At 46.4% G+C, this 22,737-nt stretch overlaps 1 protein-coding gene across 1 annotated transcript in view; it reads right to left on the bottom strand.

Annotated features, from left to right (window-relative positions):
- Positions 1-21,133, bottom strand: part of AGO3 (argonaute 3, RISC catalytic component) — a 31,432-nt gene extending 10,299 nt beyond the window's left edge. The window contains exons 1-18 of the mRNA XM_021375500.1: positions 20,976-21,133; positions 14,661-14,832; positions 13,124-13,244; positions 12,296-12,504; positions 11,087-11,223; positions 9,727-9,861; positions 7,473-7,560; positions 7,180-7,327; positions 6,766-6,885; positions 5,702-5,824; positions 5,351-5,484; positions 4,732-4,916; positions 4,299-4,458; positions 3,042-3,132; positions 2,513-2,707; positions 2,051-2,185; positions 1,475-1,576; positions 145-344 (exon numbers count right to left, since the gene is read on the bottom strand). Of these exons, the coding sequence (XP_021231175.1) occupies positions 145-344; positions 1,475-1,576; positions 2,051-2,185; positions 2,513-2,707; positions 3,042-3,132; positions 4,299-4,458; positions 4,732-4,916; positions 5,351-5,484; positions 5,702-5,824; positions 6,766-6,885; positions 7,180-7,327; positions 7,473-7,560; positions 9,727-9,861; positions 11,087-11,223; positions 12,296-12,504; positions 13,124-13,244; positions 14,661-14,832; positions 20,976-20,994 (2,474 nt within the window). The 5' untranslated portion in view covers positions 20,995-21,133. The remainder of the gene's footprint in view (positions 1-144; positions 345-1,474; positions 1,577-2,050; positions 2,186-2,512; positions 2,708-3,041; positions 3,133-4,298; positions 4,459-4,731; positions 4,917-5,350; positions 5,485-5,701; positions 5,825-6,765; positions 6,886-7,179; positions 7,328-7,472; positions 7,561-9,726; positions 9,862-11,086; positions 11,224-12,295; positions 12,505-13,123; positions 13,245-14,660; positions 14,833-20,975) is intronic.

The following is a 22,737-nucleotide window of genomic DNA, read 5'->3' on the forward strand; positions in this document are numbered from 1 at the left end:
GCTGTCAGGAATGAGCATCTGAAGTCTAGCTGCTAAGGTAACAAAATGAACAGTGATTATCTACAGTCAGACGGCTTTATGCCTGAGGATGGGGCAGAGACCAAGGACAAGGACAAGAATTTAAGGACCTGTATCTTTCTTTACCTGTCATGTTCTTTGTCCACAAGATGGTATCGTGCTCTGAATGCTACCAGGTGAGCATAATACGCTGGTGCAGGTATAGAAACTGATCGTGTACAGCGCACGTATGTGTGGCAGAGCTGGTAAGTCAGCAGCTGAAGTTCATCTGCAGTAAAACAGTTATCATCCCACAAAACATGATAGTGTGAGGGACGGCTGGTACCCTAAGGAGAAGGGAACATCGGTTCACTTATCTTTTTTTTGTTCTCCATGTAATCAAGTCAGATTTTAAAGTTCAGAAAAGGCCAGACTGTCTGGGCTGAATTCCTAATAACAGTAGCCAAAGAAATTTCAAGGTTACGTCAGCCATAAATGCATTATAGAGATTAAAAAGTCTAACATTCATCTGACTATGTTACTTCAGCTATCCTTGCTTGGGAAAAGGAAAACCACATGCCTTCCAAATAACTCTTAACAACTGAAACCTGCTTCCAACATGACTAAACTGACACACATGCTGACTTTTACCACCACCACCACCCTAACATTTCCTTCCAGACCACAACAGCTACTGAGTGCTGAGTACAGCTCTTGGGAACTCTTCGAAGTTCTCCAGTAAACTACTGACATGCAGATACTTTGGAAGACACTGTTCTGGAATAAATGAACACTCATCTTCCCCCAGCTTCTCCTCCAGAGGGTGTGATGCACTAGAGCTAAGCCTTACAGCACAACCAAATTAAGCCAATAGTTGTATTTTATCCATAGTAAACTTTTTAAATAGATATAATTTAAAATGCACGTATATATACACATATATAGATAAATCTCAGTTTAGCATGGACTTACTTCTGGCTTGCTATAACAATACATTTATATGTGACACTTTTGCTTCAACTTAGATTCTTAAGAAAGTAATATTATTAGTCCAAAAACGGTGTGATATTTGCCATGGTTTTGGCTGAGATAGAGCTAATTTTCTTTGCAGAGGCTCACATGATGCTGCATTCTGGATTTCTGATGTTTTGGTGGTGGCAGAACAGTGCTTACACAGAGCAAAGGACTTTTCCACTTCTTGTGCTGCCCTGCCAGCACGGAGCTGGGGCACGCTGGGAGGACATCCAGCTCAGACTGACCAAAGGGATACGCCCTGCCATGCAGCATTCTGATCAGCAATAAATGCTGGGGGAAAGGAGGAGGAACTGGGGGGTTGTTCATTGTGATGGCATCTGAGATAGAACCGAGCTAAACGACATTTCTCTACCAAAGAACTGTTTGTAAGCACAGGCCTCAAAGAAGAGAAAAACAACAGTATGTTCCAAATCCACATTTACTTACAGGACAACAGTCATACCTGTATTCCAGCATGACTGCAGAGGTAAAAATCAAACTCATATGGGTGTGTAATGTCTGTATCTACAGTTGTTCCAGCTGGAATATTGCCACTTCGTCCAACCTAAACAAAAGTTTTGTTAAAAACAGTGCAGCTAACAACTTCTTACACACTTCAGCTATAATTAAAAACACAAGTTTCTATTCAGTACACGCAGCACTTCAGTGAATGCACTGTCTCAGCTTTGGAATGTGCCAATACAGCAACCTGGGATGTCCCATTTGGACACTGTATGGCTTCTTATCACCGCAATGCAGAATATTGCATCCGGAATCTCAGGACTTCAAATCTCAGCAAGCCAGAAGAGCTGCACATATACAGAGTATCCATGTGCACTGAGACAAAGCCTGATGGTTTTTCTGAAGATGTACTTAAGGTCAATGATTTTTCAACTTGGTGCCACATTTTGTGCCAATCAGTTCAACATCTTCCCCCAACGCAAACAGAATCAGATTGACAGTGAAATCCACACTAATATGTCGTCTAGCAGCATAAGCACTTGACACCAAGCTGGTACTGAGGCAGGACAAGGATTACCCTTTCTGTTCTGTCAGCACAGAACAACCGTGTATGATGTCTTTTCTGCACCACAATATAGGTTATTCCAGGCTGGTAATCCTTCTCCAAACTGATGCAGGCTTCTCTAATGGCTAGCAGTTCATAGTACAAAACCTAGAAGCACAAGAACAGAACAGGCTTTCTTCACATTATATTCTACACACAACACCTAATTAACAGTTTGTAGTTAACACTAAGTTCAGCTTTGCTACAGCATTATTGACCTCAGGAAGTACTGAGAAATACATTGTTTCCCAAGAGTAAGAGTTGTTCTTCCTAGAGGACAAGGAAATAGCAACTTTTCTTACCCAACACGCTTAAGAAACTCTGCTAAAAAGGCTCGATTATTTTGTGGTATCTCAGCACAAACAGAAGCAGCACAGCTTATTCCAGCAGGAGGGCAGGAATCACGTGTTTCAGACAGCTCACAAGTGCACCAACCTGTCGGAACTGTCCTTCAGAGACCCCGTCCCTGTAGAAGATGATACGTGTGGGCTTGAAGCGCGTTGACTTGTAGAACTGGATGAGAAGCTCCCTCACCATGGAGGCCAGGTCTTGGATGATTTCCTGCCGGGGCCGCTGGACTCTCACCGTGGCACAGTATCGGCTTGGATGAGCATCCATACTACCTACAACCTTCAGGAGAACATTGCATGACTAAAAGCGACAAGTTCAAATCTATACAAAAAAAACTCTACCATCACAAAGCAGTATCATTTCCTTTATATTATGTCTGCAAAAACGTTCTATGTAACAGGACTGCCTTGATTTAAAGATCAAAATGCTACGAAAACAAAGTATCAAGCAGTATTTTTCTTTTAAAGACACCATTTTTAGTAACATTGGAAATGCGTAGCAAGAATTGGCATAAGCCCTGAAAGACACCTGACAAACCACAGGCCAGGAGCTGCATTTGCTGTTCAAACATTTTCCCGAGATGAAATAACAACGCTGATTTAATAAAACTTACAGCAGCTATGGAAGGTTTCTTTCCATCTCCAGCAGGAGGGTGAGTGACATCGGCTCCCAGAAAGATCACTGGCTGCTGGAACACAGAAGGTCTTCAAAAGAAAAAAAAAAAAAGCGCTAAGTCACACTTGCAGATGAACAGTTGGTGCTCAATCTGGGGCTTTGTTTCTATTTCAGCTATGCAGCACAGAGAGACTTTCTTATCAGGTACTCTGGCCAGACCTAAACAATGAGATCTTTGTGTGCGAGGAGTAAACTTCCACAACGCTAACGGTCACCGCAAAACACACTGCCACTGAACTGCGGGCATGATCCCAGTGGAGAAAAGCCAAAGAGCTGCACCTTAACAATACAGGCAGTCTCTTACAGAGACTATTATTCTACCATTCGATTCCACCGGTGCTGGGAGACCAGCTAAGCACCACTTCAGTGCTACCTCAGCCATGCAACAGATGGCTGGGTACAGCAGCACACACACTGTTCTGGCTCACGGGATACAAGCAGCAGGACGATCTCCCAGCGCTTCAAGATATTCTTCCATGCACCATTCCTTCATGCTTAAACTTGGATTCCATTCTTGCAGGAAGCCTCAGGAAAGAATTCCTAGAACTTGCACTCCAGAAGCTTTTTTCTGGCTTGCATCATGCATAGATCCACTCTTAAAGATTTGATATGCTCTAATAACGATTAGAGACCACCGGAGTTTCTCATCTTCAGGACTGGCGGACTGATTTGTGCTTCTTCAGAATGAAGCACGTGGAAAAAAAAGGGGAGTACACGTGGCTTAGACTCAAACCCCACTGAAGGCCTCAGAGCAACCGGAACATATCCACGGAGTTTACCCATGCAAAGAGCAAACGTGAGCAGAACTGCTTAGCCTAACAGTGTGAGAGAAGTTGGATGCCCTCTGAAAACTTCTGTCCTTACTGACAGCACATTGGCATGCTAACCAAAACTTAGATTCCTCTGTGATGTGTGGCATACTCCTAAACCTGCAGAAAACTTTAACTGTCCTAGTATTTCAGCACCTCCAGAACTGCAGTTGTTCTTCAAGTTTTTGATACTGATCAAACACGGAAAAACACTTGAGACTTAGCTCGCAGGCCAACAACTATTCAGGCCCACACAAGAAGAAATGTAATTCTAGCCCATACCACATACCACCAGAAGGATAAGTCAACTTAAGTTTTGGCTACAGTTACATGTTGGGTGCTAAGTATCAAAGACAACCCAAATGAGTCTCCACAGAGATTCTTACCGTTGATGAGGTACAAGGATGTTATTGATTCCTCCTAATTTGACGTTAATCTTCAGGCACAGGTTGGAAAGGGTCTGCGGAGATGTTTTAATGACATTTTTGACTTGAACACACTGCGTGGCCATTCCCAATAGTGTATCTCCCACACGCTTCACCTCCGCTGCCAAGCAAATATGAGGATACAAACTGAGTCCATTTGAAACTATTGCCATGTTTTGATCTTAGCTTACATCACAACAACTGAAATGTACATAGTCTGAAAAATAACTTTCTATTTAGTTGAATGCTCAGATTTCCTTCCAATTTATTTCAACTTCAGACCATATTGGTTTCATTCTTGTGTTTAATGAATGCTCCAGAACAGTTTTCTAACACGTCAGGCATGTTTGAAGGATGCTTCACCAAACAGGTAAAGCCAAGGGTATTCCCTTACCGTACACTGGTGTTTTTCCTGGCAGGATGACAATGATGAGCTGAAGCCCTGAATAGGTGTTCTTGAGGTGCCGAAACATGGGCTCCACGCTGTCTGCACCCTGGGCGTATTTACAGAAACAGGGCTGGCCTTGGATGGGCATCCCTGCGTCCTTGGAGATCTTGCGCAGCTGGTCAGTAAAACCCCTAAAGATAAGGAGTTTACTGGATTTTTGCATTGGCAATTGCACACGACAACCAAAGCAAAAACCACCAGAAGAACTGTGTTACTCATATGAAGAAAAGGATTTCACACCGCTTTCAAAGTAGCATTTTTAAAGCACTCATGTGGAGGGCATACAGCTTTGAAACAACACAGGTCATAACGGAAAACAGCAAGTTCAGAGGCTTTCAGTACTCCATTCATGACGCTAAACGAAACTAAACAAAGAGCAGCAATATCACAAGACTGAAACACTGTTTTGACTGCAGCTTCCATCAAGGAAGCAGCTTGGGTTCTCTCCTTAACACCCGAGATGATTAAAGCCCGTAAAACAATCATTAGATTTCTCATATTCATGTTTTCACCAAATGGTTTCCCTACCAAAACCGTCCGAAGCCTGAACTATGACATGCCTTACTTCAGTATTTCTTCTCTGCATTGTCTCTGCGTTGCAAAACAAGCTATAGCCCACATTTTGATCTCAACACCAGTGTGGAATTGCTTCCCTCGCATGTCCCAAACTCCATGGCTTGGGGTTGCCACTGTTCGGTTCTGCGGAAAGAAGAAATACACCAATATTCAAGAGAGGGAAAGCGAGGAGGCCTACGCTATTTACAGTTTCAGGCTAAGAAAAAAACAAAGCCTACAATTCAAACTCTGATCCCTGTACTGCACAAGGCAACTGAAAGGGTTAGAACAGTCAACACAGGTGGGAAATCACGCTTCGACAATCGTAACAGAAACAAAACTGAAAAGGTGAAGACCTCACCCGTCCTCCGTACTGCAGCATGGGAGCGGGCAGCACGCGCCCCGTCACGTGGGCCATCTCATCCCGGACTTTGAATTGGAACTCTTGCACAAATGGATCTGCATCATAATTTGCACTTCTCACCTAAAAGAGTTTTTCCACATTGCGTAAGTATAATTCGCGTACCCTGCGTTATTATCGTTCATACTGAAAAAGAAAGCCTGATAGGAATGCTGCAGAAGTGCTCTCCAATCCCTCTTCTCATTGAAAAAGGCTCAGATTCAACTGCTTATGCTCAACTGCCATGAGATACACTGGATGAGACTGTTTGTTCCCTTAGTTACTCAGGTGCTCAGTCGTAATATGCTCATCCAAGAGCATTCTGTTTGCTCACTGAAGAGATCAGAAAGCATTTTCCTTTGGAAATAAGCTCACCTCAAATTAAATTAACTCCTTTAGTTACTGCACGTTCTTGTCTTCTGTATTTTTCAGAACAGTCTTATTTTAATTGAAAAACACTGGTTCCCTTGTCAGCTCAAAACCAGACCCTTTCAAATCTGTTTATAAGAATATTCAACTAAAAATACTTAAGTCTTGCATTCCGAGTCAGAGAAAACACTACTGTTTGGAGTGGCCGAATTCAGCAGTGGCTATGCAAGAGACAAAGATAGATGGTGGAGTCACTGAGTGACAATATTTAGTGAGCACTGAGGAAAGCAGACAAACAGATGAAAAACAAGAGCGAGGCTCAGGAGACCTAGATACATTTTTCTGTTATAGATTCCTTGTGTGATAATGAGCAAATTTCAGAATAGTAGCTTATTATGCCAGAAGGCTAGAAGGAAGGAATGAAAAGGTTACGCTGCTAATTTAAGAAAGATTTACTACAAAATCATTTGTCAGCGTGTGACCAGCAGCCAGTGAACCAGGAAACCTCCAACACCACAACTGAAGACACTTCTTGCCAATAAGGCAGTCAGCTATGGCCCGCTAGAAGAGCTGCCAGGCTGGGGTTAAGGCAGGAGTGTGTTCTAGAACATCACTTGCTGAACAGTATCAAGTCAGACTGAAATTGAAGAACTCACCAATCTGCTTATTTCTTCTTGCCTGTCTGGAGCAGACCTGGCTGTGGCCTTTATCATAGTGGATGTCTGATTGTCCGTTAGCTTCTTGATACACCGTTGGCCAGCCACAATGTTACATACCTTGAGGAAAAATCAGAAGCATGAATTGGCAGAGCATTTAGAACCAGATCCCAACATATCACACTTAGAGAAACTACAAACCTCCCAAGTGTTTAAGCATTTGCACACTTTCACTCAGTTCTAATCTTTAAAGCACTCTAAAAACGTAGTCATTTGTGAAATAAAACAAAGGGCACATAAAGAGTATGTAAGCACGCAAACATGCTTGCACTACAAAGTGCATTACTTCTTAACGTTCTGCAAAAAGACACCGCCTACCAATAACGAGCTCATTTATCAGAATAAGTTCATTACTTCTAAAGGCAGGTAGGTGTGTTTCTGTTCCTGTCCCACTTGTAGGCAAGGCAGATGAGGATACTTCAGCTGGAGGTTGTATTTCTCTCTGAAGTACTGTGCTACTGTTCTCTCCACAGTCTGGCCATTTTCTAACTGTAAAGGAAAGCTGAAGAGACACACGTTTTCATCAAAATTATTAAAAGCTCAGTTGGCAATTACTAGCACTCCCAGAATGAATTAAATTAGATCCCATTAGATATTCAGTGCTAAGCTACTGCACATCTTACGCTCTGACAAAAAAAGCATCTTACGTTTGATGACTTGCAGGCCTCCTGGTTACATTACAAACACGGTATTTCCGTCTCATCGTTCCACAATGAGTCACTTCTACCTTCAGACCTGCACAGAAGTACCAAAAAACCCAATGTCACAGCTACACAACGACCTGCACAGGAGACACAAGGTGTCTTATAAAAGAGCGTGTTCCAACCCAACAGCTTTCATGGTCGGAGCTCAAATAGCGAAATACAAGACATTATTCTCGGAACGTTCTTCTTCAGTTACAAGTGGACTTCTGACTAATCAAGCGTTTTCCTCAAAAACAATCATAATGCACAGTATTTAGTGTTCAATGCCATCTGAATTTCTCAAGGCAGTTTCATTTAACAGGCACATGACTAATCTCTGGTAGATAAAGGGCTGTTTTTACCACTTCTTTTTGTTCTCATTCTCAGTGCCATATTCCCCCTAAGAATGCAGTTACAGCAATGAAAAGGGCAGAAGCAGCTTTCTTCCTTTTTCCTAGCCTTGCAGCCATGCTCAGTCTGTAATTTCCCTTACTTCCACTGACTGAGTTCAATTTCTTCAGACTCTGAGCAGCCACAGATGTAGTCCCTAAGCACCCACTGCACACACAACAGGGGCCCCACACACTGCTCCCTATGCACTGACAGCAACACCAGCAGCTCATCAGGTTCTCAGCAGCTACTTCCAATGGTGCACGCACTGCCTGCAGCACACAGAGAGCATGCTCAGCACCTGCTGGAAGCACTGAGCTTATCTCACATGTGCCACAGAGCACGGCCACGCCGCTGTGCTTTTCCCTAGCAGAAAAGGCAGCTGGAAACAGCACTGCCACCCAAATCACTCAGCCTACAGTCACCAGTAGAGGCTATTGAGAAAGCTGGGTGATGTGCCCTGTCCAGGCTTGTGTGCACTGTGGGCCACGCACTGAACACCCCACATCAAGGCAGGTCCCTAAGCCCCGGGGAGCAGATACCACCATTGGTTTACTTGGTGCACAGATATCCCAAAGAAGCATTAACTGCGCTTCACTGATTCCCAACACCAGTATCACTTGGAGGATGGCATCACCAGAAAATAAACTACCACTGAGCTGATACAGCCTTAAAGAAAACACAGAAAAGGAGCCCTGAAGCATTGTGGTCAAGTAGGTAAGGGTTGTGAATACACATATCTGGAACCCATTAATAGCTCTGTCATCAATCTGCTACAAAAGGAACCATCCTCCCACTGAGCTGCTCACGCAGGCTGCAAATTCTTTAATGCAGGGTTTGTTTCACTGTGCATGATCACATCTTGGCTGGAGTTTCCAGATACTACATCAATAAGAGCAAATATTGACTGCAAAGGTATGCTTTCCATACTCTGACTATGGTTACTAAGTGTCTCAGGCATCCAAGATTAAGAAGAGACAGCATCTCATTCTCCAGTTATTGGCCTCTCAGAATGAATAAAGATGGATGTAAGAAGGAAGCACATTAGGACTACTACACGTGTCCTAAATTTCCACTCCCCCCCATTAACGACTATTCCATGAATATACTGGTTTGCAAATATAGTTGAGATTTATCTTTCTGCTGGTCAGTATTTCAGCAGAGTCCAAGCTTTCATCAAGTAATGCAAGCGTTCCAGAGCAGAGCTTTGAACAGCTGAACTCTTTCAGGGCTCCTCTCTCTGCAAATCACACTGGAATGAAAGGATATGGGAAAATGCAAAGCAAAGGAGCATATATGGAGTGAAACTACGCTAAACAGTAGCTTATGCAATTCCTTTGGAATGGAATTTGGCCTTCAGCTGCAAGTTATCAAGTGGTACTTGTTTTTCCATACAGCAATCAGTTATTAGAAGTCACTGCAAATAGCATACTTTCAAAGAATCAATTAAGTTAGCTTCAAAATCAATGTTCATTTTGCTTCAGCATTTAAACAGCAGGAGACCTACAGCACAATACCACTACAGCCTCAGTGACTCCTGCTGCTTCTAAAAGGTTAGCCGAGCCAGCAAGGCAACAGCTGCCCACTGCCAGCCAGGCAATAAACATTTCCCCCTCCCCTCTTTCAGCCACAGGAACATCTCTCATTTTGCATCTTTCCTTTCTGCAGAACCACATTGCCTCATTCAGGACTAGAATTACTAACATGATGTACTGCAGTTCTCCTGCCAGGTGCAGGTCCCCTCTGATGCGTGCTGACGAGGGGGGTTCCAGTTAAATCAAGTCCCTAGAATGACCCTGAGGGACAGCACAGATACTTTTCTACTCACCCTTTATCTCTTTGGTGAATTTTACCCGATGAGAATCAGTCAGAGGTCTTGGTTGTTCATCAATGTTATGAATGTCAAGAACTTCACACATAAACTGTATCACAGGTTGTGCTTTGTAGAAGGCAGTGGCAGAAACTAAAAAGAACAAAATACCAAGAAAACCCAAGTCAGCATGCCCTGAAGCAGTAGGTAAATGAATGCTTTTTTGGATTCCAAGTAACCCTCAAGAAAACACTGCAGAGCACTCATTTCTCAAAGCAGATTAGCAAGCCTTCCAACAACCACAGTGACACATCAGTCTCCAGCATCGTCATCCTACAACTGCTTTGCATTTCAGGGTTTTGGAAAGGTTCTTCCCCAGACAACACTAATTTCTAGAGAGCTGTAATGTCCTAAAGAGACTCTGTATTGAGCTACAAGCACAGCCAGCATTCATATCTCTGCTGAAGACTTTTCAACATGTAAAGCTAACACTACTCAAGATCATAGAATCGTAGATGCAACATGATTTTGTCAGTCAGTGACACAATCTGCCCAATGAGTGAAACAGTATTTATTAGCCACGTAAGCACTATTTTAACCACACACAAATTATGTTAGCATAGTAATTAGTGCAACCCTTGGTCTACCAGCATCTCTTACCATCCCTGCACACTAGTGACCAAGCCACATTAAGTGACAATACTGTTTTTAAACAGAACAGTTGACTCGTTCCATGGAAGTAAGATCATAATCTGCTTAGAAAAGTTATAAAAAAAATGACAAAATAACTTTTAGTAAGCAATGTGGCACAAGCTATAGCCCAGCATAGTAAATATAATCCAGACATTTAAAACCTTGAATAGCAGCAACGTGAGACAGCAGACAAGCACTTCACTGAGCTCCCAGATCTCCTGCCCCAAAACCACCACGTCCCTGTGCTAAGGCAACAGAACATTCTTCAGACATGCGTCACTTCAGCAGGCTGCCATCCCCACTTGACACACTCCAGCCAACGCCTCCGGATGCTGAGCAGTGAATGAACACACACAGCTCACACAGCAGCGACCGGCAGCAATACAAGTGACAGAGAAACACTTTGCAAAGAGCCTTGCACCAGCTTCAACAACAACAACAACCATGCGGTGAGGTTTGAACATCATCTTTAGAACCTCAAAACCACAACATGAGGTCATCAGCCCATAAAGCTACAGGTTAAAGTCAAAGTTCTTGACTGACTCATTCAGAGAAAGGACTGAAAAAATCATCCCGCAAGAATAACTGCTGTGCTTTTTAACACCGAGACTGACTGAATGCCAAGGTCACTTGTATTCTTAGAGAGAAGCCTTACCTTTATTCTTAGCTCTGAATCTCAACTTACCATCAATGTTGAGCATCATCTTCCACATGGCAGGCCGGACAGACTGATGGAACCCAAACCAGACCTCCCTGCCCCCACCCAGGGGGTGATCGTAGCCTTCTGGAGCTGAGAAGAAGGAGCGGCCCACAGGGGTATACCTGGTGAAAGAGGATGAGCACACACCTTTACACTGCCACTTCCCAAACACAAGATAAAAAAAACTCTGACATTAGATCACAACACACAGTATTATTATTTTTGGAATTTGGTGCAAGGGGAATTTCTGCCAGGTTTAAGCTACTGGTGGTGTAAACTACAATGCTGGTGTTCCCATTGCAGTGTTTTCAAACGTAGACAAAACATTTACATGAATTTGCATCAAGGAAATTAACTTTTGTTTTCTGATTTTCCAACTTCAGGAAAGAATAAGTTCCATCACAGCACAAGTTCTGCACAGCAGCACACTGGGCTGACCCTTGTACCTATCACTACATATTATACTAGCAAACTTCTCTCAGTGCACTTTGCATTAAAACGTGGTGGTAACAAGGGACTACAGGAACCGATGTTTCTCAAGCAGAAAAGAGCTGTTCACAGATCTCTGTGGACAGAATTTAGCACAGAGACTACAGCCTTTAGCTTAGGATCTAGGGTAGCTGGAGAACATTTCCAATTACACCCAGTGAAAACCACCAGTGCAAAGCCACCTATCAGCTAAAGCCAGCAATCAGAAAGGAACCCCAATGGTCCAAATAAGGCAAAACTGACACAGCCTTCCCTACTGTTTCAAGAGTAACAGACATGGTTAGGACAGGTATCTACTCTCAACGAAGTACTGAAATCACAAGAAGCATGCATCATTGATGGGTATATCAATGAATTAAAAAGACTCATGCTTTCAGTCACCGAGTGGTATTTGGCTCAACTGGAACAAAAAAACGTGGGAGCAGTGCTACAGCATACTGTGAGCTCTCCATATTTCAATACAGATCTACTGCAAGCATCTCCTGCTTCTTGATCTTCTCAAACAAGCATATCACCTGCTCAGGAGTTTAAATATCTATTGAAATACATGTACATAGTTAGCTTTTATCCCCCCAGTTCAGCTCATCAGCTGTGCTGTGTGAGGGAACAATCATTTCTTCTTTTTTGCCTGTGAAGAAACGGATGAAGGCGTCCCAGTGGGGATCCTTCAGGTAAAGACAGACCGCAGGAAGACAGGGAACCTACTTCATGGAGGGCAGGTGTCGTAGCACCACATCGACAGCATGAACAGGGTTAGTGCTGATAGGTTTGTCTAGTTCCAGAGGCTCAGGCAAGGTTCTTCCCGTCAAAACTTCATGCAGCAAGTGCCAGCTCACCCGAGAAACAAACTTTATTGACACTTTGAAGGGACGATCTTTTCCACCTTCTCCTGGTAATGTCACATCCAAATCCACCTGGGTGGGCAAGAAAAAAGTGGCAGCTGAATTCTTGGGTTTGATAGTCTGTCCTCTCTATGTAGCACCCAAAACAAGAGGCACCACTGGAGGAAAACCATTTTCTTTGCATTTATTGAGCTGGAAAGCTGGGAAAGGAGAAGTCTACGTAACATGAAAGTTGCATCAGCTCTTGGGATCAGCCTAATAGAAGGGATCAAGATGCTTTCTCAACAGTGGTTTCAAAAGCATGGTTTACTTTGCCATCATTGCTATTATTCACAATGTAATAGCTTCCCTGTGCTGCAGGAGGGCACAAAACGTGTTCTTCAAGTCTCTGGCTTTCTGGAGGTGGCCTGCGAAGCTCTGAGCTTGCTCAGAGCATCCTCGCCCCTCCACACTTCTACAAGACCACAACACTGACGGAAAAGGCATTTAGTAACAACTTTTCAATACAGTGCTTAGAAAACATAGTTTCAAGAAAGTTTTCAGGTGTAACTTAAAGCAAATGCAAGAAGTTAGAAGAACCAAGTCTCAACAGCTCAAAACTCCCCACTAGTCTCTTAGAAGCTGAGCTGGGTTTTCTTTTGCTTTTCTAAAAAGCTGTTACAAGCACCATTTGTTTTCCCAGTTCCCTTACCCCAGTAGTGGCCACAGGAAGTGGATTGGCTGTATAAAGGCTTCTTTTCCCATCATAAACTGGTCGACGGTCCCCAAATATTGTCACTTTAAAATGCTGCACCATTGAGTCCACCACCTCCCTAGAAAAAAAGTTGGTATTTACATTGAAAACGTTCACGGAGAAGTTTCATAGTGGCACAGGCTGATACTCCAGAAAGGTGCTCCTCACACTGCACCTAAGGTAACAGATTGACACTGAAGGATAAAGTCATGACCAATGCAAATCCTTCAGAATCAGAAAATATTTTTGCTGAAATAATTTCAGGAAGTACCAGAAACAACCGAGGCCCTTCTAATCTTTTCTATACAGAGCAAAGATGCACTTGCCTGGGAAGAAAGCCACAAGCTATTATGAAAACCCAGTGCAAATCCACAGTTGGAAGTAACACCAGTCCATAGAATCAGTAGAAGTTAATTGTACTGTGAACCTAATAATATCAACCTGCTCTCCAACTAACAAATCTTGGATTGTGCTTTCATTTTATAAAAAAAACCTAGGTGTCCTAAGTCTTTGCTGTCATTAATTACCTCATATTTTACAACAAAATCAAGTAAAAAAGGATCGGATTTGTGCACAGTTCAATACAGCCACTTTTCTTTACTGTGGCAATAAAGAAACTAGTAACCTATTTTAAATAGATGCAAGCACTGAATTCACACTTGAGATGAAATTTTGATGGTGGTTTTTTTTTTTCCCCCCACATGAAAAAAAGTCCCCTTGATACAAGCAGCAGATGCATCACCTGCAAAGGGACTTTTGCAGTACCTCTGAAATACGCCTTCAGGTTTTGAATTCTTTGGAGATCCTTGCGTTTCAGTGGCACTGCAGACTACCTTGATGTATTTCAATTCCCTCATTCTACAGAAATTACACATTTTCCTTCCGAAGCGTATGCATAACTAGCACTCTTACAAAGCAGAAGCTTACTCATATGCCATTTCCTGACCAGGCAATATTACCCTAAAGCACTTCATCACAACAATAAACACCAGCTTCCTCTTAAGCAGGGCTTGCAGCAGCACTTGGACCTCTCAGGTGGAGCTTGGAGAAGCTCAGACTCTCCACTTAACACTTCTAAGTCACAGAAAACTTAAAATTCAAGTTTTTCCATGGGCAACAAGCACAGCAGTACACTAAAGCCACTTGAAAATAACTGTTTGGTGCTCAGTTATCCTCCAGAACAAGTCCAACTGACTAATGGAAACACTTCAGGAGCCAGTATTTCTACTAGGAAAAGTCAGTGCCCACGGCCATGCCCTGTTTCTGTTGCCCTGAAGAACAGAGATGCTGCTGAAGCGGTCACAAAGCTCTGTGCCCACTCACGGCCGGCGCACATTACAGCACCAGGCCATGTCCAAACTGACCAGAACCTGGAGCAGGCTCTGCACCCATCTCAGGTTCTAAGCTACACAGAGACTTGAGTTGCTTCAGTAGATCCCCCTGCTTAAAAACGTCAGCAGCAGTAGAATTTAGAAGACAAACGTCACCTGCTTACCTGTTCACCCTCCGAGGACACTTATCTGGTTTGATATCCACCTCATAGAGGTAGACATCAATCTTTGGGATTTCAACTTGGAAGCAGTTGGCCAGCAGTTTAATGGGCTTGCCCATGGTGCCATAGCCAGGCCGCCTGGGCACCATGAGCAGGGGCTGTGCCCCGACGGGTCCTGCCAAGGAACAAAGGGACAGATTAGAAGTCAAGGATAACAAGCTGCATTGCAAAGCTGCTAGCTTATCTTTTAGTACTTCTAAGATAGAAAAGGCTCCTCACAGTTGTAGGTACACACGCTGGGCTCCCATAAAGATTTATGGATGTATCTTCTCATTCTTAACCAAGTCACAGCAAGGTCAGGCAGGCACCTGAGCCAGCACCTATGTTTGATTCAACACATCACCAGGTGAGAATGTATTCCGTATTGTTTAGATGAGAGCCCTCAGCTCAAGGTCCTGGTTACTCATGCCTTACAAAACCAAACGCAGTAGTAAGCATGGTCCACACTTGAGAATTGCTGCTGGTCATGTCACTTGAAAACACCTCTTTCTGTCGCAGCAGAGAGAACAGCGTGCTTTGCAGTCCGACTCGCTTTGAGTTCTTAAAAAATTACTCATCGTACAAATGCCAGAGCGTTTGATTAAATTAGTTAAAAGTTCTCCCCTCCACTCCCACTCAGTGACGCAGACAGCAATTCCTGCCCACTCTTTTCATAGAAGAGTTGAAATGTCAAGCGCTGGTAAAAAAAAATAAAAAAAAAGTCTTATTTGTCTTTTGATTAATCTCCACCATTCCTGGAACAAGCTGCATTATTTTGAGGCAAGCTGTGTACTGACAATAGGTGAACGCCAGAGCGAAGTTCCACTGTTAACATTTGCTTGGCTCTAGCCAGAAACCTACCGAAAAATTCTGCGTGGGTTGGCTTGGAGCCATGAAACAGAACAAAAACATAAAACAAGAGGCATCATTAAAAACACCCTCACAGCCCATGCTTATGCAAAATTAGTTCCAAGCATCTGTTCTCCTCGCTTTTTCTTCATTTCAATACTATGAAATGAGTACAAGCAGCTCGACGTTTTACTCCAGATATATTTTCAGAATATAAGCATATGTAAAAAGTTACTACTAAACATTTGAGCGACATAAGTGACTCAATAGCTTGTTTTAATATTAAAAGAACACACATGGCATAGCCTATATATAGTTCCTATCTACAGGAAACGTGAATAAAACTGCTGAAATAAAGATAACTAAAAGGTTGCTGGAATCGGGGCGGCCCGCTCTCCCCACCCACATCCCACTCTCTAAAATCACGTAGCCCATGCAGGTCACCTCACTGCCTGGAGGTGCAGGATCAGGGCCGGGCTGAGGGCAGCGGTGGAGGCTAGAAGAGCACGGGGCAGGGAACGCAGGACGGCTGACACCTGGGTGACTGCTCTGCACAAAGTTCAGCTTTTCAGCAGAGCACACAAGTGCTGGGCAAGAGACAAAACCCCAGTTTTTTTTTTTATCCCCAGCAGTGCTGTCCCATCACCTGCGCTAACAAAATCCCAGTGTGAGCTGAACAAGGGCAAAACCCTGGAGCACAGAGGTGGTATTGGCTGCCACGCACAGCGGGGTGCACCCCAAGCACAGGCTCGGGGAAGCCCAGGGAGCACCACGGGGAGCAGAGAACTGCAGAGGAAGGCACTGGGATCAGCGCCATTGGAGCTGCCCCAACCAACGAACAAGAAGCACGGGTCTGCATGCTATTCAGGAACGGTTCCTGGACGTTCTGCTGATCTGTGCAGGATCCCTTGGGCAAGTTCACAAGGAACATGAGCAAGCTGCAGCTCTGTTCTGCCCTGGCTGCTCAAACAGAGCCGCAGCCCAGCAACGTGCCCAGAGCCAGCACTGACTGCTGTGGGCACAGCGCTGCTCCCGGACGGCTCCAGTGACTCACAGCGCCTTGGACCCGTGTCAGGTACTGCAAATGACCAAAGCCAAAGTACTAAATGCAGGATTACTCTACGCTGCACCGAGTGAGACTGACGGAGCTGCTCTTCCGTGTAATTCAGCCATAGGAAGGCAAAGTTCAGGAAACCTGTCACAGCACTGCACGGCGCGGGACCACGGCAGGTTTGGGAGCAGTCTGTGTGTGATGAACTGATGCTACTCCACCTTCACAGCATCAGTACGAAACACACGTCTTAAAAATTCAAGAAAAAACATTAATAAGTCCATTTAGCACGCCAGATGGGCACCCAGCTCCCACGCCAGCTGCAGGCAGAAGGAAGCAGCAAGCATCAATATATTACCCATGGGTGGGCTCAGGGCAATGCAGCTCCTGGAGGGCTGCAGCCAGCAGTGGGGCACAGAGTGGGGCACGGAGCAGTTGCTCCCAGCCCGTGCCTTTGGAGCACGGTTACTCACTGGGAAGTGCACAGAGGAAATAGTGAGCTAGACCTCTGAGTGAGTAAGAGCACCAATAGGAAACAAGAACTTCTCTCTGGACCTAAGAGTGCATTGGTTTATTAATCATTGCTCATAGCAGCTGCTGAAGTCAGAGCCAGCGAGCATCCTTCAGACCAGGGAAAATTCTCCTCCAGTACGGAACGCAGAGCTTCCATAGAACTCACAGGGAAGGAAAGGAACTGGCGCTTTTGGAGGGCTGAGGCTGAAAACTAACACGTCAAAAAGCCAAGTAAGTGCTGAAATGGGTAAGCGTTATCTGTGGAAGACACTGAAGAAAACAATCTCACACTCAAAGTAATTTCTCAAAGAGCTGAAGCTTGCCGAAACGCTAAAAATATGGTTTCTGGTTGGGACATGACCTTAATTTCCAGTGGGCTCAGCCAGTACCTCCCGCTGCAAGGCGTGTACCCCCCCAGAACGCGGAAACTGTGGAGCTTTGGAGACAGATCCCCCAAGTGAAGTTCCCACTGGAGCCAGCCCATTTGTCAGAGGGACGGGGAAGGCACCAGCAGCTGTGATGGGAGCTGAGCCACCGCGCTGCTCCTGCACCACGACGGACCTGAAGAGAGGGCTCACATCTACCGAGCAACTGGACGGCGCTCAGCACAGCGCACACAGGACCTGCAAGTACTTGCAGCAAACCATGCTAAGGGAAACCGGAGCTTTTGGCATGCAAGGCAGTTTTACAGCGAGAAGAAATACTGCTTTCGAGCAAGCTGTGAACAGAAGATAAGGGTTTCCTTACGTGATCCTTCCGTAGGGAAGGGAAGCCAGCACCAGGCTCCCAGTGTTTCCCCACGGAGGGCTTCAGCGTTACAGAAGTTAAAAATATGAACGGGTGATCAGTTAATGGTTTTATTTTTGTGTGTGAAACAGTTCTAGACCTCTAAGTGAAGGGTGACTGAGCAGTTTGGAGGCTGGGATGGAGGACACAACAGATAAGGGCTCAGAATGCAGAACCGACAGCCCCGGCTGCATCCAGCGGGCAGAGGACGGAGGGGAAGGATCCCCTTTCAGAGGGCCCCTTTCTGCTCGGGCTCAGAGAAAACCCTACCACCAGCAAGACACGAGTTAACTCTAGATTGAAAAAACAGAGAGAGGAGATCCTATTTAAGCGTTAGTTTCCATAATGGAGCTCTTTCCCTATGCCAGAAATCACGAATTGCCTTATTTCTGTAGCAGCAACCTCTCTGGGTGGCATTACATTATTTATGAGTAACGCAATCCACGTTTTCTGAACATTCCTCCTTGCAATTTAGGCTCTACTTAAAAGAAAATAGTTCCAGATCATAAGTCATGTTAGAACTCATCGCGCCATCCATCCACTGCTGCTCTGCTTTCAAATTTCAGATGCAAGCGGTTCCCTTTTCCCAATGTACTGCCTGAGAGCAGAACAGCAAGATCCGAGACACGCAGCGTAGGACTAAATTTAGAGCTACACTACCAGAAAATAAAAATAATTTCTTACAGTTACTGAGCAACACTTCCTGAGACATAATACTGAAGTGTGCTTGACACCCCCAGCAAGTTTTGCGTGAAGAAAATTAAAAGGAGCAATAAATTAATGGCTAATTTTGTTGTTTTCACAAAAACGCACCACGGCACAAAGAAATGAGAAACAATGCCTGGCGAACATGAAGAACAAAATCGATCCGTATCCAACCATAACCCTGTCCTTAATTAAAGGTAAATGCTTTCCATGACAGTTCATTTACAGAAGCTATTCTAATGCAAGAGAAAAATGACTTACTTAGCGAGATCTCGCTGACCCCTGGCAGCTCACCCTGCTGCCTGTCCTCGCTACAGCTCCCAGCCTTGGGACCTTCACTGAGCTCTCAGCCCATCCCAGAATGCTCCAAAGCAGCAGCCAGATGCTGACTCTCAGTTCTTCGCTGCAGGAATCGCTGGAGCTGGATACAGTGGGGGACTGCGGCTTGACTGGTGTCGTTTAAATGCAGACCAGATGTGTCAAGAGCCTCGTATTCCTGTCAGTTCTTTAAAATTAGCTCGGAAATCAGCTCAAGCAATATACTATCTGACACTTAAACCGCTATGGAAGTAAAGCAAAGAGGAAGAAACCACTTGTAAAGTTCATACTCTGGTTCCAACAGCTTCCACTGCAATTCCACAGAGGCGAAGTTCCACTGTAACTCACAACACATGCATTCCTGACTAGAGTAACTGTTGAAGGCACTTATGATTCATTCTCCCTTTCTTCTCAACCCCACCCACAAAAACATAACTTCTGATGGTCCTCCCAAGCCACCAGCCTCAACACAGCAAAGCAAACGCTCTGAATTGTCTGCCCTAAGTTCCTACAGAAAAGAGACCAGAAAATTAAATCACAATGCTGTTGTGCTTCATTAAAAACACCACAACGGAGTCAACAGAACAACGTGACACCTTAACACAACGAGCCCTGGCTTTGGAAGGGACAGTTTGTGAGGTGTATGCAGACACACAGCACCATGACTTGGTTGCAGAGCACCAGCCCCACAGCAGCAGTGCTTTTGCAGAGCCCTCCTCACACCTCTGGCAGAATCGTGATGCCGGACACGGAATTCACGCTGCCTTCACTTTTCTTCGTTGATCCACCTTCTCCACTTCCTCTTCTGTGACTTTCCTTCACGGGAAATGAGGTACATCTGAATGCCCTTCCCCTGACACAAGGGAACTTCAGCCCTCATCGCGCTGCCCAGCGTGATTTGTGCCTGGCGCCGACACCAGCTGATGGCAGAGGGTTCCCAGGTGCACGGGGCGTTAAGCAAGCACAGAACCTCCTCATTACAGAGGCACAGGGAGGAACATCCACCCACAGGCCGAGCTCATCAGAAGCAGTGCTGATGCATTTCAGCTCTTGGGGTGAAATCCAACACATTACAATCTAACCAAACAGAAACTCATTCTGGAGAGAAAACCCAAACTCCTTCCTGCGCTACTCTTGCAAATCTGAGTCTTGTTATGAGACAACTAGAATCACGGTGGGTTATCACTACAGTTTACTTAGCACACACAGATTGTTCGCATACCATCCAAATTCCACAGGATTGCTAAAATCCGGCACTTTCCTAAAATGGTTTCAAATCCATCACTTAAGCTCATTAAGCGAGGACACGGGTGGCAAGCTTTCCCAACCAAATCCATCACGAAGTTCAACCTCTATACAAACACCAAAGGCACCTGTGTGCGAAGAGCCGAGGGCGCCCGCCTGGCACCGCCTGCTCCTGCCTCACCCCCACAGCACCCCCAGGTGTCACACCTGAAGGGAAGCCCTTCCAATACACCCAAGTCCCTTCTCTAGGTCTCAAAACACATTTTAAACACGCAGCGCACAAATACTGAGCCCGTGCTTCACACGGCAACCGCCCAAACGACGAAGGCCCAACCGAAGGGCAGCGCATCCGTCGCTGTGGGGCAGAACCCGCTGAGGTGCGTGGACTTGTCCACAGGGCCCGGCAACCACGGATACAACCACGCATTCACCCATCAGGAGATGGCAAAACCAGCGTTCTGGGCGGCGATGCGCTCCGCGGGGAAAGCCGCAGCCCTCAGGGTGATACCCCGAGGCACCCAGCGCCGACGGGTTATGCAAGGAGGCTGCGCGACGCGGCGGCCCAGGGCGTTACGAAACGCCGGGATCCGTTCTGCGGGCGTCCCCGGCTCCGGAGCGCGGGCGGCAGCGGGAAGGGCCCTCCCGCTCCCCGGGGAGCCCCGCGAGGCCCGGCAGCTCCGCTCCGCTGTGTCTCGGGCCCTCGGGACGCGAAACCACGAGGCGAGGCCACGCCGCACCGCCAGCCGACGGGGCCAGGCAGCGGTACTCGCTTTATCCCCCTCCCGCCTCGGGAGCCCCGCTAGGCCGCTCACCTGCGCTGCTGATTTCCATTCATGGAGCTGGGCGCAGCCGCTCGGGGCTGCGGGCTCCGCCGCTGAGCTGAGCTGGGCCGGGCCCGGGCCCCGGTCGGGCTGCGCTGGGCGGCGGCGGCGACGGCGGCTCCTCGCTCCCTTAGGCCGCAGCCCGGCGCCTCGCCTCGGCCGCTCCCGTCCCCTCAGGCGGCGGCAGCGGCGGCGGCGCCCCCCCGGGCGGAAGTTGCGTGGCCGCCCCGCAGCCCCGACTCACGCTGCCGCCCGCCCGCCGAACCCCCAGCCGCCGGAAGTCCCACCCCCGCACGCCGAACCGTTCGCCCTTCCGGGGAGGGGCGGTGCTTCCGCGGAGGGCGGGAAGAGGCGGGGCCGGAAGTGTGTGAGGGGCCGCGCGGGGAGGGCGCGAGGACGGGCGGTTGCCGGGCAACGGCGCTGTGGGCGGGAAGGGCGGCGGGAGCGCCTCCGTGAGGGGAAGAGCGGGGCCCGGGGGCGGTGGGAGGTGTGCTCCGCTGCTGCAGCCGGGATCTGTTCCAATTCGAAGCCGTGCTGCACTGCAGCGTACCAGACGTGCCCCGTGGCAGCTGTTCAAGGGTTGTGATGACTTTTTGGATGTCTAGCCGCCATCCCGATGAATTATGCTGTGGGTTTTTTTAGTCATTGCCAGACGAACAGCAACGAACAGAGCCTTGGCCTTTGTTCGGCTGAACCACGAGCAGTTCCCATGTAGGGGCTGCAGCACAAGGCCCCGCTCCCCCTCAGCGCACAGCGCAGGGCTGCGGTGCCAGCGCGGCCTTCCCCGGAGCCAGGAGCTGTGAGGCAGCGCAGCCTGAAACCTTGTCCATGCACGCTGTCCTTCTGTACTGCCCTAAGAACCAAGGGCTGCCCTCAGGCTTGTGTTTGTTCTTTACAATTTGCAGTGCTATGAGAGTATAGCTAGAGTTTGGGAGAAGAGAAAGGCTGATTTGTTAGATCTGCATACATTCCGAGCATAGGGCCACCCTGTTCTGTGTCTAGCAGGGATTGTAGCGGTATTAAGTACCACTCAGTTATTGGAGATGATATCGTAAAGGTTCTAAAAATATGGAAATTTAAAGTAAACTAGAATATTTCCTTCACTGAAATCCTGAAAGGGGAAACGTGATCACCATGATGCGGCGATAGGGCCGAGGGCGACGTCTCCGTGTGGGCATTTCCTGCAGCCCAGGGCGCTGTAATCGGAGCCCAGCGCCGGAGCTCAGATGCCAGCCCAACACCTGACACCATGGACAGACGGAGATCTGTTCTCCAGGACCTCAGACCCAGCGGCACAAGGCACCATTTTCTGTTACATCTCTCTCTTGGAAACAAGTCCCCTGAAACTGCTGAAGAAGGTTTCTGCTATGGAGTAGGACTCTTTTTAAAGTGTTATCATGTTAAAAGCAGGAGAAGATGAACAGAATTTGTAAAGATGCTCAGTTCTGTGTGGTACGTGTTGCATGCTAACAGTCTACCTACATTAACTAACGAGCCCGTGCATGCTATTGGCAAATGCTTCCCGAAAATCGCTTCGCATTATTCAAAAACCCAGAGTTACAGCTCAACTGCTAAATAATTCAGTGTCTAAAGGTATGTCGATACGTGTTTGTAAGGTAAAGCACAAACAGATCCACAGAATTCAGAGGATGGCAAACAACCTCCACTTTTGTACCCAAGACGCAAGCCCAAGCTATTGGCTTCGGTTTGCAGAGGACTGTGAAGTTCGCAGATAATTCCAAAGCTGAGAAAT

This window comes from Numida meleagris, chromosome 22, assembly GCF_002078875.1.
Source record: "Numida meleagris isolate 19003 breed g44 Domestic line chromosome 22, NumMel1.0, whole genome shotgun sequence".
Taxonomy (NCBI): Eukaryota; Metazoa; Chordata; class Aves; order Galliformes; family Numididae; genus Numida; species Numida meleagris.